Genomic DNA, 14376 nt, shown 5'->3' with positions numbered 1-14376 from the left:
TCCCCCTTCCTTTATAACTGAGTGTCTGGAATTAGTAAAATTGAGCCTTGAACAGAATGTATGTTGTCTTGGCTCCATTCTTTTCTTCCGCCCCGTCTAGATTCCTCTCTTTTCAGCCTGAACTGCCATTCTCAGTTGAACCGTTCGTGTTGTGGACTGCGGGCAGGCCGCAACACTTAACCACTACGGGCCTTCTGTGGGCACCACTGATAGTCTTTGAGTCACGCAGGTGATGGAAGAAGCCAGCATTTCAAATCATGCTGGCCATCTGTTAGAATAAAAAGAGAACTTACTTGGGGGTGCCTTGTTGGCAAAATTGTTCCATCTAGGTCTTAGCACCATCAAATTGGCCCAAGTCAGGCACATGGCCACCCCTAACTGTAAGTGGGCAGAGGGTACTTTCCTATTCAGTGTTTGGTGAGGCAGGAAAGCTGGAATAGCTATGAACAGCATGGAAAGGGTCTTCTGCCAGCCTCATCACCACGAGTGGTCTTTATACTCATTCTCTCGCATTAATCTTTAACTCCCTCACCTCTCTTTCATTTGTTCAACTGTCTTAGGTGAGGCATAACCTAGCAAAATACAACCCTGCCCACATCCAGACAACTGGAAGGACTTCCTACTGCCGCCCTTCTGCTCCATCCTAGATATTTGGTGGGGGCACCACTATTGTTCTAGGTTCTTCTATTTCTGGATTGGGGATTGGGTGTGTGTGTGAGGGAGAACCTTCAGGTGTGGGCCATGGCCACAAGTTTCTTATCTCTTGTTGTGGCATTTCTCTCTATGAGGTCACAACAAACGATGACCGACAAAGAGTGGCAAGGTGAACCAATACCACAACGTGTCGTCTGTGAAGACCAGTGTCACCAAAGCCCAATGATGACCAGAAAAGAATGGCAAGGTGAACCAATGCCACACAGCCTCGGACACTCACTGTCTTTTGGGTTATATTTATTCCCTTTCCGAACATCACCTGTTCTCTCAAGCATCTGCACTAGCAAAATGGCAGCGAGGTCTGCTGCCCCAGATTCCTAGTCACTTCCTGACTTTATCGTCCCACCATCAAGTCTGAGACAGTGTGGCCTCATGTGGAGTTCTTCATCTGCCTTATAACCCTGTCTCCAAAACCTCAGCTCTTCTCCAGTCTGGTCTTGAAGAAGTCAGATGAATTCTTGGTTTGCGTAGCCTTAATGGATACCCCTTGCTTTCAGAGAGCAAGACTTATGCCAGGTCCACCCAACCCTGAGAGCCCAAATCTACATCCTTTATTATGTCAGTCACATGCTTATGGCTTGCAGAGTACTTGAAATCTGTTTAGTCTATGGTGAGTGGTGTGTAAGTGTAAACATACAAAGCAATAGTTTAGAAGGAGATTGCGGGCCTGGAAAGATGGCTCAATGGTTAAGAGCACTGACTGCTCTTCCAAAGGTCTTGAGTTCAATTCCCAGCAACCATCTGTAATGAGATCTGATGCTCTCTTCTGGTGTATCTGAAGACAGCTATAGTGTACTCACATTAAAAAAAATCTTTTTTAAAAAATTAAATAAAAGGAGATTGCAAAAAAATCTAATTTTAAAGTATCAATTATATACCAAAATAGAATCAAATCATATATGTGTGTGTGTGTGTGTGCGTATGTATATGTGTGTATGTGTATATATATATATATATATATATATATTGCTGAAATAAATTCACTTAAATACTTTTGAATGTGGCTATTAGAAAGTTTAAAAAAATATGTGTCTCATATGTATACTGTGCTATGGTGACTAAAGCTGTGCCCCTAAGTTTCATTTCTCTTCTTTAATTTTAGCTAATAAACTTCCCCCAACCCCCAGCTTGGTTTGGTGGCATAGGCCTGGAGTCCCAGATGCTTAGAAGTTCAAGCAGAAGGATTGCAAACTGCCAACGTTACCGTGTGAGTTCAGGGCCAGCCTGGACAATTTAGTCTCAAGAGTAAAGAAGGCTAGGGATGTAGTTCAGTGGGACAGAGCTTTCCTAGCATGCCGAAGCCCAAAGTTGTATCCCTAGTGCTGGTTTGTATGAGTGTGTGCGTAATTGTGTGTGTGTGTGTGTGTGTGTGTGTGTGTGTGTGTGTGTGTGTGTGTGTGTGTGTGTGTGTGTGTGTGTGTGTGTGTGTATGTATATATCTGTGTCTGTATGTTTGTTTTTCATTAAAAGTACAAAAAGTATCCAAGCATGGTAGCACGTGACTTTAATCCTAATACTCTGGAGGTAGCAGCAATCGGATCTCTATGAGTTCGAGGCCAGCCTTGTCTACAAAGTGGGTTCCGGAACAGTTTTGGCTACACAGAAAAAAAAATCTTGCCTTAAAAAAAATTGCAAACACTAGGGACAATGAGGTGGCTTGCTTGCTTAATCCACAGAATTCAGGGGATGGTGGTGGTAAGAGAGAACTGTTAGGAGCCATGCTAACCCAAGGCTTTTCCTGGGGCCCTGTTGTTTGGAGAAAGAACATAGATCCTTGTCTAAAGCCAGGAACATGCTTGGCAGAGACAGTAGCAGCCTGGGGTCCAGGGCCTAGCGGGACTGTAACTTCATCCTAAGAACTCCATCTTCTCATCCTAAGCTAGGTTTATTGGTTCCAAGGCAGCAGAGTGTGCGCCTGTGACACATGTGAGATCTCCTGTGTTTCCTCCATGTGTGCCCCTGTGATACATGTGAGATCTCCTGTGTTTCCTCTGTGTGTTTGCCTGTGACACACGTGAGATCTCCCGTGTTTCCTCCGTGTTCATTGCTTCATTAGCTTCCCACTGACTCTGTCCCACTCCTATCCCTGAAAACTGTATATAAGATAACTTGCTTGGCATAAGGCATAGCTTGCATAAGACCCCATGACCCCAACTTCCTTATCTTCTGTATTTTTTTGACCCCATGATCCTTTCTTTCTCTTAGGGACCTGACACTGAAGACCAACCTGCTGGTCCAGGTCAGAGAGCCAACTTCACAAAGTTGTCCTCCATGCATGTGCAAAGGAATGTGGGTTCACACTCATACCTTGCTCTCCATCCCCTCTGTCACACACACACACACACACACACACACACACACACACACACACACACACACACACTCAAGAGGCTACAGGGAGGGACATATGGCTCACAGTCATCAGGGCCATGATAACAAAAGTGACTGAATGAGCCCTTCTAGATCTAAGGGGTTGTTGAAGAAGGTCCGGTAGAACCTGGGCAGGCAGGGCAGAGGACTCTAAGAGGCTCTACCCTAGTTGTGGCTAAGGCTCAAGGCAGTGGAGCACTTCATGACTTGTTGCCTTGAGAGAGCAAAGAAGATTTCTCCTCTTTGTTTCACACTGAAGTATCAAGGGTGTGCAGACGTGACAGGGCTTCACCATGGTGCTGTAACCAAATCAAAGACAAATTCCCCCTTCAGTTATAGTTAGTAGCCCTCTTTTCCTTTTTCTCTTTTCCAGACAGGCTTTTATGTATCCTCCTCCCCCTCTTCCTCCTCCCAAGTTCTGGCATTACCTGTACAAATTGCCATGCCCATCAGGGTCCTGGAGTGGTTTCCCTGAGTCCTTTCATGGAGATGGAGGGCTGGGATAGGTGAGGCGGGCCCGCCGTCGGCATGTCTTCCATAAGATGCAGCTGACGACCAGCAGCGTGGACAGGGAGTTCAGGGCTGGGATGATGATCACCACAGTCTGCACGCTGCCCTGATCTGCACAAAGGGGTGGGGCATCAGGTGGCTTGCTCTCCCGGGGCAGGATGTGCCTCTGACCTCTGCAGTCATATCCCACATGATATTATGCTCCCATGTCATGGAGGAGGTATGGGACAGGGCAACAGAGGCCGAGATTGTGGGACCTTAGGTGAGTGTTTGGGCACCTGGCAGCTCTCTCTCTCTCTCTCTCTCTCTCTCTCTCTGTCTTTCTCAGTCTGTCTCTTTCTGTCTCTGTCTCTCTGTCTCTGTCTCTCTATGTATTTGTGTGTGTGTCTCTGTCTCTTTGTGTGTCTGTGTTTGTCTGTTTCTGTTTATAAGGTTATCATGGCTCCCTGTTGGCTCTAGGATGGCTCCCGTCATGACACAAGCCACCCCTGCTCTCCTCTTAGGCTCCACTGCCCTGCCTTTTGCTCTCTGCACTAGTTAGGTTTGTTGTCAATTTGATATAACCTAGGTTCATCTGGGACGTGGGAACCTCAATGGAGGAATCGCCCAGATCCGATTGTATGGGAGAGATTGGCTTGGTTGGTGATTGGTCTGGGAGAGCCCCTCCCACTGTGAGTGACTTCAGACCCTGGCTCACCTGGGTTGTATGAGAAGCTAGCTAAGAAGGAGCAGGAGACTGAAGGAGCAGGCAGCGGTCCTCCATAGCTTCAGTTCCTGCCCTGACTCTTTGGGGGATGGATCATGACCCGGAAGTGTAAGCCAAGCAAACGCCTTTCCCTCAGTTGCTTTTTTATCACAGCAATAGAAAAGAAAACCAGATCACCTTCATATTCAATCCTTGGAACAGAGCCTTCTTCCTGTCTCTGAAGAGGCTGTTGTCTTCCAGAAACACTTTGCCTAGCTCCTCTTCATCTTCCAGGTCCTGGCTTCAGGGAGTTATCTCTTGTCTGAGTTCCAGCGACTCTCCGCCCCCTTTCTCCTAGCCCTCAGTATATTTGCTGTGGTGAGTGGTCTGGTCACTATGTACTTCCTGACAGAACTCCGACCCTATCTGTGGCTGCATACCTCCATGCCTAACACAGAGTAGGTATGAGATGGTGATCTCTGGTGTGAGGTGACCATTGTGGTCTGTCAGAGGAGGGGAGGGAAGAGAGAACCTTCCTGACACAGCCCTTGTCCACCCCACAGGCAATCTGGAGACCTGGCCAAAGTCAACACTTCTCTAAAGTGATCTCGGGCTAAATAAACAGCCTTCGTCAGTTGACACTTCCCCCCACCCCCAACTTCCACGTCTCCATCAGCCCTGGCCATTTGGCTGTAGCCCAAGGCTGCTTTTGGTTTCCCATCATCCCTTTTTGAACACTGAGTTCTGGGTAAGAGGTGAGGGTGGGCTGAGGAACGCATAGCCTGGGTTTCCCTAGCTCTGCCCATGGCCTTGCTGTGTGCTCTGGAGAAGGTCATCTCCCATCTCTGGCCTCAGTTCCAACAACTGCAGCCATGAGAGGATTCTCTCCACCTGCTTTACCAAGCAGACAGCGATTAGAGGCTACTCAGGAGTGTGGGTCTGGGACCGCCCTGGCTTAGAATCTGGACTCTTCTGTTGAGATGCAAGATCTGAACTCAATGTTTTCTTCTGTAACAAAGGGATAAAAATGTCACCTCCTGTTGTAGGCTTATTGTGCAAGTTAAACGAGGTGACAGCTAATAATTATCGTGTTAAAAATGTCTCAAGGCCTGGTGCGTGACTGGATTAAACCAATCACAAGCTGTGCTGGGACTTGGAGAAGAAAGAAAACATGGATTTGAATCGAGCCTCACATTTGAATGGGGGATGTGCCTCAGGGACCGCGTGGCCCATGGTTCCAGTTACATAACTGAGATCCTGGAGCAGAAAAGAGTTGCCTGCCCCAAATCACACTTAGTTCAACGCTATTTGGATCATCGCCTCCCCCATCCCATACCTGGTAATCACTTGTCCCTCCTTTAGCCCACCAGGCTGAGAGGAAGCTGGCTTAGTTACCAAAGCAAGTGACCCATCCCTCCTATCTAGCTTGAATCCAGAGACCCACCTATCTCAAAGTCAAGACTTTCCCCATGTTGGGTCTTGGATTGGCAGCAAAGATGGAGGAGCCTAGTGTCCTGGCAGTGGCAGGGAAGGGCTGGCATCTACTTACTGCACAGGTGGGCAGTAGTGGAGAAATTGCAGGAAGACCCAGTGCCCATCGGGGGTGTTGGAACTTCAGGTCAGGAGGTTCTGGATGTGGCGTGTAATCAGGATCTTTGAGGGCATTTCATTTCTGAGAGGGAGAGGCAGGAAGTGTTTCACTCCGGATCAACAGGCTTTAGCCTCTGGCTGCAAGTACTCCCTGTTCAGAATGGGCGGGACAAATAGATCCAGGTCAAACACCATGCTGTATGTAGAAGGAGATTTAATAGGGTGAGTGTGTACTCACAATGTTTTATTAAGTGGGGGAAAAGCCAGGCTGTGAAACATAAATAGAGTATGTTTTAGTTGATTGATGATTGAGTGTGTGTGTGTGTGTGTGTGTGTGTGTAGGTCAGAGGATAACCTGTGAGAACTGGATCTTTTCTTCCAACACATTGGCTTCAGTGATCAAATTCAGGCCATCAGCATTGACAGCAAGTGCCCTTACCCATTTGAGCTATCTCACTGCCCTTACCCATTTGAGCTCTCTCACTGGCTCTTCCCCCTTGATCAATATTTCACTGAATGTAAGGCCAGCTACACAATGAGCTCCCTGGGTCCACCTGTCTCTGTCCTCCTGGCTCTGGAGTCATGACTGGCTCAGTCACACTGGGGTTTTTACATGGATACTGAGGGTCAGAACTCACGTGTGAGCAGCATCACTTTAAGGACTGAACCATCTTCCCAGTACCCTGGCTTTTGTAAAACGTAATCACTTGGAAAAAAGACTAAACCTTATGGGCAAAATACTCTACTGGGTGTCCGAGCAGTGCCTAATAAGGCAGGAGCTCTGCCTTGGACATCTTGACTGTATTTTCCATAATGCATATAAGAAACACCAGTTACTTGGCAAAGAAGGGGGCAAACGTCTTGACACTGCTCCATCAGAAGGAATCTACTAGGGAATATCCAGAAAGAGCAGTAGTATAAAGAATGATCATGCTTGTGTAGAAAAAATGACATTTTTGTTCATGTAAAGGCAAAAGTGCCTGGAAGAACACACATGAACTGTTAGTAGCTGGTGGTTTCTAAATGCAGAACGAAGGGAATTCTGTTCTTCTGCTTTTTATATTACTTATTTTATGTGCATTGATGTTTTACCTGCATGTATGTCTGTGAGGAGAGGGTGTCAGATCCCCTGGAACTGGGGTTACAGACAGTTGTGAGCTGCCATGTGGGTGCTGGGAATTGAACCTGGGTCCTCTGGAAGAGCAGCCAGTGAGTGCTCTTAACCCCTGATCTCTAGCTCCTGATTTGTTTGTTCGCTTGTTTGTCTGTCTGTTTTAATGAATGAAGGTTACTCTGTAATTTCTTTCCAAGGCAGACAAACCACTTGCTGGGTCTCTGACAGTTCTCATTGCTTCTCCTGGAGCAGTCTGGGGTAACCAGTGAGGTTCCTCCTGACAGCCCCCCTCCCTTCTGTGTAAGCGTCTCTCAGATGGCATTGTATTTCTGGTCCTAAGATTTCTCTCAACTTGGAGACATGGTGGTTACACGACTCCAGAAACAGTACCTGTTTTCTGGGGCCCTCTCTTGTCTGCAGCTGGCAGAAGTGAAAGATTGCTCTCCATCTTAAGACATAGACCAGTGGAGACCAAATGTGCATCAGGTGCAGGGCAACGGACTCTGGGGCCATTGGATGTTCTAGACATGACCAGTTAAGCCAGGTGTCGAGGGAAGGAAAAGGAGAGACCGGTGTTCTAGACATGGGGAGCGTGTTCCCCAAACAGACATGGGGAGCGTGTTCCCCAAACAGACATGGGGAGCGTGTTCCCCAAACAGACATGGGGAGCGTGTTCCCCAAACAGAGGCGTGAGGGGTTGAAGCACACTGTCCATTGTATCAGGGACCTTAATAGCCCAAGTGCTATAACTGCCATCATAGGCACAGCATCTTCCACCTCTGGAGGAGGCCACTTTGGAACTGCCGGGCTGTGGTAGGGGACCATTCTCTTGCACTGAAATGCCACTAGGAGAAGTAAGGGCTGAGGGTCAGATGAGCTTGGCCGAAAAGAGCCCAGGTATTTCCAGCCTGTCGGGATGAATAGAGTGCCTGCTGCCACCTGCACAATATCATATGCAACCCTGATGTTGTCTTTATCCCACATGCTTGCCACAGTGCCTGGAATGCCACCATCAGCCGTCAACCTTCTGGGTGACGTCTCTATTATAAATACAGATGGGTTGGAGGCAGATGCCTCTCAAGCCATACCCAGTTGTCCTGAGAGAACGACCATTCGTGCTCAGTTTCCATTCAGAAGACTCCCTGATGCTGACACTCCCACCCTTCATCATCTCGGGGGTGCAGCAGTCCCAGACCCTGAAAGACATCCCTCTACCCTAGACCTCCTTACATGAGGCCCCTTTCTTCTGAGCACCCCACCTTCATCCCTGCCCTTACCATTTGAGCTCACCCTGTGGCTCCTCTATTTCTCTGGGCAGGAGCCCTCTTAGCTGGCTTTTCTCCCTCCCTTGTGAGCCTCCTAGGAATCAGTACACAGAGATTCTAGTCTTACCTTTGCCCCATGCTGCGAACCTTGAGCTATAAACTAACCCTCTCTGAGCTTCAGGTTGGGTTGGGTATCAGTCAGGCTCCTTCAGGATTCAGACTCACATCTGGGCCCACTGTTTTGGGAGGACTGCACCGAGACCTGGTCTTTTGTGCTATTGACTTCAGCCCCCACGACCGTATGCTTGCTGTGACATCAGGGTAGGTCTCCCCTGGACATCTGATCCGAAGTGTTGATGTTTTTTCTCATTTTACCTCATTCCTAGGGTAAGGGAGGAACACTTTACAATAATAAGAAAAATGAGAACCGTCAAAACCTTTAAAGGGGATAAAAAAAAAAAAACTCCACTGTGTGTATGTATGTGCATGTGTATGCTTGCCTGTGTGTACAGTGTATGTATGTGCATGTGTGTGCTTGCCCATGTGTACAGTGTAGGCATCAGATGTCAAGTCTGGGTATATTTCTCTATCTTAGTTTTGAGATTGAGTCTTATCAAGACCTGCCAGTCTCCACCCATTCTCCCTGGTGCTGGGCCTGCAGGTGTGGACTGATGCTCTTAGCTTTGGTGTGTGTTCTACAGATTCATATCCATGTTCTCATGCTTGCACCACAAGCGCTTTGACCACTGAGCTATCTTCCCAACTACTGGAAGACTGTTCTGTATTTAGGGCAAATATATATATATATATATATATATATATATATATATATATATATATATGAAAAAGAGCATTTCAAAAGAAAGGCATTGGTCTTTCCCCTGGTATTTCTGTGCAGCCCACTTCTGTCCTGCTTCCCAAGACCCTTCCTCCTTCAGGTGGTCCAGAATTTGCAGAATTAGGACCTAGTGGACAGTTAGGATCTTATTCAGCACCTCGGCCAGCTCCCCTCTCCTCCCCCTTGGCCTTCACCCAGCCCCCAGGATTTAAGCCCGTGACTCAGGCCTTTGCAACCGACCTCTTGGTGTGGTGGTCCTGGTTCTAGCTGAGCTGGTGGTGAGCTTGGGGCTGTTGAACAGAGCTGAGAGACCCAGGCAGGAGGGGAGGAATCTGTCCATGTGAGCAGTCGGCCTCTTGGGATGGCCTCCCTGGCAGGAGGAAAGGCCTGTCCCCAGAGCCTCTGAGGTGAGCTGGGTACTGCCAAGAGACTTTATCTTTGTTGTTTTCTGTCTCTGCCACCACCCCAGAGAGAAGGACAAAGAGATAATAGCCTCATTTATTGGGAACCAAATAGTCCAAGCTGTGGGCCCCAATATTTCACTTACCCTGGTAATCGAGGTGATCCCTGAACTCTCCCCACTAGACATGGGGAAACTGAGGCCAGAGAGGGTAAGGAACCTGCTCAAAGTCACACAGTGGGCTTCATGAGCCCACTTTTACACCATAGGGACCTGTGGTTCAAGGCCCCTCTGAAGCCCAGGAGCCTAGTCCTGGTGGCTGCCCATCACGGAGCAGCCCTCAGAGTAGAGAACATCCCTCACAGAGAGGTCCAGTGGAGTGTGGCTTTAGTGCGAACAGGCCTGCTTCTAGCCCTGCTGAGGAACAGCTGTGGATCCCCTGGGCAGCGTTGCTTCGTGGTTCTAACGTTAAGATAATGACGCTATCCTCATGGGCTCCTCTCTGTGGTTAGATAAAATGTAAAGTGTACTAGCACTTTGCTTACAGGCCGTGTATGGGGACCCACAATGAGCCCGAGACAATCAATTAGTCCTTCCCTGCAGCCTCCCCTCTCAACTGCGTTGTCATCCTGACAATCCCAAGATCCCCTTTCCTGTATTCCTTCCCCATATCCTTCCTCCAAGTCTCACTCTGTAGTCCAGGCTTCTGACTCCAGTGCTCAATTTTCTGGTCTCTAGTGCGCATGTGCGCACACACACATACACACACACACACACCATGTCCCTCTGCCTAAGAACAATCCAGGACCTAGTATGGAGTTTTTCATCCTACCTCTACCGTATATACACAGCTGGTATCTAAGAGGGTCTGATCTAGTCTTCGGGTAAGGAGAGGAAGAATTATCACTTTACGGTAGCACGAATCAATGAAAAGCCAGGATTAGACCCTGAGTTACATTGCAGAGCTGTAGAGAACCAGGCAGACCTCTTGTTCACCATGGTCACAGCCTGAGCAAGCGAGCGCTCATGGGCAGGGCCCTGCTGGACATTGGCCAGGCTGCTTCCCTATCAGTTAGAGGCAGGATGGACTTCCTTCTCTGTGTACCTTGTCTCACGCTCCGCACAGCATACAGGAGGAAGGTGGACTTCTCACCGGTCAAGGGAGCGCAGGTTAGAATATCTATGTTGTTTCAGGCGTGACTGCAGGAGGCAGTGGAGGAGAGGCAAGGCCTCTGTGACTGTACATTGTACAGCTTCCTAGTAAAACATGTGAACTGCAAGCTATTAGCCCCATTCTCTGAGGGGAGTCATGGAGGCCCCACGAGGTTAAGTTGTTTTTCCTAGAGTGAAGCCTGATAGAACCCAAGCCTACATAGTTTAAGAGATAAGACTCTTTTCTGCCTTCCTGGCTACCCCGTTGTACTGGCTAGTTTTGTGTCAACTTGACACAGCTGGAGTTATCACAGAGAAAGGAGCTTCAGTTGAGGAAATGCCTCCATGAGCTCCAACTGTAAGGCATTTTCTTAATTAGTGATCAAGAGGGAAAGGCCCCTTGTGGGTGGGACCATCTCTGGGCTGGTAGTCTTGGTTCTATAAGAGAGCAGGCTGAGCAAGCCAGTAAAGAACATCCCTCCATGGCCCCTGCATCAGCTCCTGCTTCCTGACCTGCTTGAGTTCCAGTCCTGACTTCCTTGGTGATGAACAGCAGTATGGAAGTGTAAGCTGAATAAACCCTTTCCTCCCCAACTTGCTTCTTGGTCATGATGTTTGTGCAGGAATAGAAACCCTGACTAAGACACCCGTTCTCCCCTAGGCAGAGACGAGGTCTTCCCCGATTGATGAGGGTGTTGGCTGAGAACTCAGATCTCACTGTCCAGTGTGGGCTGTGGGCTTCTCAGCCGTCACATCCTCTCTCTGGACTTCACTGTGCTCCTGATCTGTATCCAGCAGGGCTGCCTTGGGGAACTGGACTGGCCATGCCAATGACTGTCCCCTTCCTGGGGGTGGAACACATCGATTTGCGTTCGTCAGAATGAATGGAATGGACACCTGTGCCCTGTAACTTTAATTTAATACAAACTGATCAGAATGCACAAAAGGGGCCATGTTTTAAATAAAAATACTGCCAGGCATGGCCTGGTGTCTGGGAGTTGAGAGGAAGAGCAGGGCTCAGGATTCTTCTTGCTCAGGGGGGCCTAGCGCATGGCAGTTGTGAGTGAGAACCCCTCAAGTTCATATTCTGGCTCGCCAGAGATGGACATGCTCACTGAATCCCAAGTACAGAATTGAGGACCCAGGGCAACAAAGGGAGTCATTTTGTCTATATTTCTGATGCTACTGACTCCCTAGGTTGTTGCCTCTGGGCAGGGACAGGCAGGGACAGAGTCACGGAGCAGGACATTTTTAGCAGTTCTGTTTCAAAGCCAAGGCCTTGAGGTGGATTCATGGATTCTCCTGAGTTCTTCACAGTTGGATTCGTTGGCAAGGAAATTGTGGATGGGTCTGTTCCACCTCCGTGGTAACTTTGTGGCTGAGGCTGGAAGAGAAAAACTACATTTCCCAGACTGCTTTGCAGTCAAAGTCTAGGTTCTGGGCTCAAGTTTCCACAAAAAGAATCCCTCTGAAAGATGTAGAACTGGGACCTGAGTTGGGGGGGGGTGTGGTGTGGTGGGACAGGCTCGGACAATAACTTTCTGGCGTGGATGGTGGCAGCCAGCAGCTTGTGGGGCAGCTGCAAATGGAAGCACCATTCTGGTCACAAGACGCAATACCTCTAGTTGGTGGGAGCTGTTCCTGGAACCTCTGGCCAAGGCTGTCCTCTTCCATCCCTTTCAATGATCTTGCAAGTCACCAGGGAGCTGACTGCAAATTCTTGTCTGATGAAGTCAACTAAGGCAGCTCTTGTTTGTGCCTCAGGATCCTAAGGGAGCCAGATGTCAAGTCCAGGGTGGTATCCGATAACAATCTCCTGGGCTTCAGGTCCTGACGGAAAGAACTGCTGCCAGCACCCTCTCCATCCATGCAGTAGGTCAGAGACCTGGCTGATGAGGATTGTAGGACCTCTGTCCCCAGGGGCTGTTGGGGATTTGGATCATCCATTGGTGCTTTGTCCTGACGGTGTGCTATATGGGCTTCTAGGGTCCTTATACCTCACTCTGCCCCAGAATCCATGGGCTAGAAGGTAATGGTATGTTGTGAGCTACCTGTCTTGTGTGACTTGCAGATCAGTGAGAGAGGAAGAAACCCACAGTTCTCGGCTTGGAGCACGGGTAGCAAGAGAGGGTGACCCTCAAATAATCCAGCTACTGCCAGGGTCCCCTAAGGAATTGGATCCAAAGTAAAATGGCCCATAGCTCTCCTGATCAAGGGTGAGTCAATTCTTAGGCATAAGAGGATTCTGTATACCTTTTGGGCTGCTAGCTACTGATCACATCTGACCTGTCACGATGCTAGGTTAGCTGGGCAGGAGGAGGGGAACAGGGAGCTTCCTTGTTCCTGGGAGAATGGGGATGAGGGGTTGGGCAAGGGCTGCCCTGGGGAGAAGCCATGTCACATCCCATTAAGATCAGAGCTACAGGGCATCAACCATGGAGTGCAATCTCCAGCTCGCAGAAGGGGAGGAGGAGGGGGCAAACAGTTGGTCTGAGGTCTCAGGGTGGCCACAGTGGGCCTGAGCAGTCCAGGTCCTCCATCTGTCAGGCAAGGCTCTTGCTGGTGGTCACAGCCCCAGGAGGCTTTGGTCTCCCTCTGCCCAGATTAGATGCGGACGGTGTTGATCCGCAGTGGTTGGACGTTCTTGCCATTGGCATGGCTCTGGCCGGGGCTGAAGTAGGAGCAGAGCTTGCCAGGGAACTTCTCTCGGAAGGTGTAGAGCCAGGACATGTCATCGGCATTGTAGAAGATGAGGAGGCCCTGGTCATAGTCCAGGAAGACGCCCACCTTGTCAAGCTTGTCACGGACGTTGAGCCTCGTCCAGGGCTCTGTGCAGGCACTGTACTGGTTACCGTCATGCATAACGATGCAGTAGAAGCCGCGGCTAGGCTGAATCTGGATGCTGCCTTTGCGACTGGCAGCCTCATGGGCCAGCCCAATCACCCACTGGGTCTTCTCTGCCACCACCACCTCCCAGTAGTGGACACCGCTACTGAAGGCTTCAGAGCCCAGCACTGATACCTCTACGTCAAAGCGCTTTGGTGAGTCCTGCAGTGGTTGTGGGTGTAGGTTCCCATAGGCCACGATGGTGCAGTCATCGGACAGGATCAGGCGCTGGTGGGCAGTGCCTGGGTCCAGGGTCAGGGCAGCTGGCACTAGATGGGAGAGAGAGGAGGAAGAAGAGACCAGTTGAGAGAAGGCTGTAGACCCACTATCCACTATCCCCGGGGAGAGGGTCCTGGTTGGTGTCTGGAAGGCTGCTGACCTACTGTGTGCCTGCCCTCTTGTCTGTTTCTTCCTCCTCTGCAAAATAGAGCAGCCTACCATCTTTGCACCAGGCTGCAGGGGTGGTAACTGATGGCTACTTGGTTGCTGGTTGGTGAAGATTAGCTGGGTGATACTGCCCCCTAGAGGACAATCTGGAAACGTGTGTCTCTAAAACTGGCGGGATGGGGTCAGCTTGCCTCAGGAGGGACTGTTCACGCCCACCACTGAATTCCAAATGCCTTGCCGGACATGCAAGTGATCGAGAAATCTTTTTATGATGATCTTAAAGTACAACCTACCTCCATAGTTATGTATAAATGTGAGACTGTTTTTGTTTTTGTTTTCTAATTTTAAAACACATTGAGGGTTTTGGAATGCAGTGACCGAACCAGGGGAGGCTACATTTTATGGAACTAAGAGTCACTTGCTCTTTTGGAAAATACATCTCTAAGGGTGACACCATCGACACAA

The 14376-nt window shown here is 49.2% G+C and overlaps 1 protein-coding gene and 2 long non-coding RNA genes across 5 annotated transcripts in view; 1 reads left to right on the top strand and 2 right to left on the bottom strand.

Moving 5' to 3' along the window:
* LOC110292235 overlaps positions 1-6029 on the bottom strand; it is a 15894-nt gene extending 9865 nt beyond the window's left edge. For both annotated transcript variants that reach the window (XR_003836438.1, XR_002377690.2), the window contains exons 1-2: positions 5829-6029; positions 3513-3705 (exon numbers count right to left, since the gene is read on the bottom strand). This is a non-coding gene — a long non-coding RNA (uncharacterized LOC110292235). The remainder of the gene's footprint in view (positions 1-3512; positions 3706-5828) is intronic.
* LOC110292238 overlaps positions 3761-14376 on the top strand; it is a 25900-nt gene continuing 15284 nt past the window's right edge. Inside the window, exon 1 of the long non-coding RNA XR_002377693.2 lies at positions 3761-3856. This is a non-coding gene — a long non-coding RNA (uncharacterized LOC110292238). The remainder of the gene's footprint in view (positions 3857-14376) is intronic.
* The window catches only part of Trim62 (tripartite motif containing 62), a 27093-nt gene continuing 24257 nt past the window's right edge, over positions 11541-14376 (bottom strand). The window contains exons 5-6 of one of the 2 annotated variants that reach the window (XR_003836437.1): positions 12258-13793; positions 11547-12022 (exon numbers count right to left, since the gene is read on the bottom strand). Coding sequence is in view for 1 of the 2 variants with exons in the window: in XM_021159394.2 (XP_021015053.1) it covers positions 13243-13793 (551 nt within the window). In the remaining variant the exon portion in view is untranslated. Of the gene's footprint in view, positions 13794-14376 lie in introns of both variants that reach the window. The other variant, XM_021159394.2, reaches the window with a different exon arrangement.

This window comes from Mus caroli, chromosome 4 (genome assembly GCF_900094665.2).
Source record: "Mus caroli chromosome 4, CAROLI_EIJ_v1.1, whole genome shotgun sequence".
Lineage (NCBI taxonomy): Eukaryota > Metazoa > Chordata > Mammalia > Rodentia > Muridae > Mus > Mus caroli.
The sequence above is the reverse complement of the archived record's forward strand: the minus strand, read 5'-3'. Positions and strand labels throughout refer to the sequence as shown.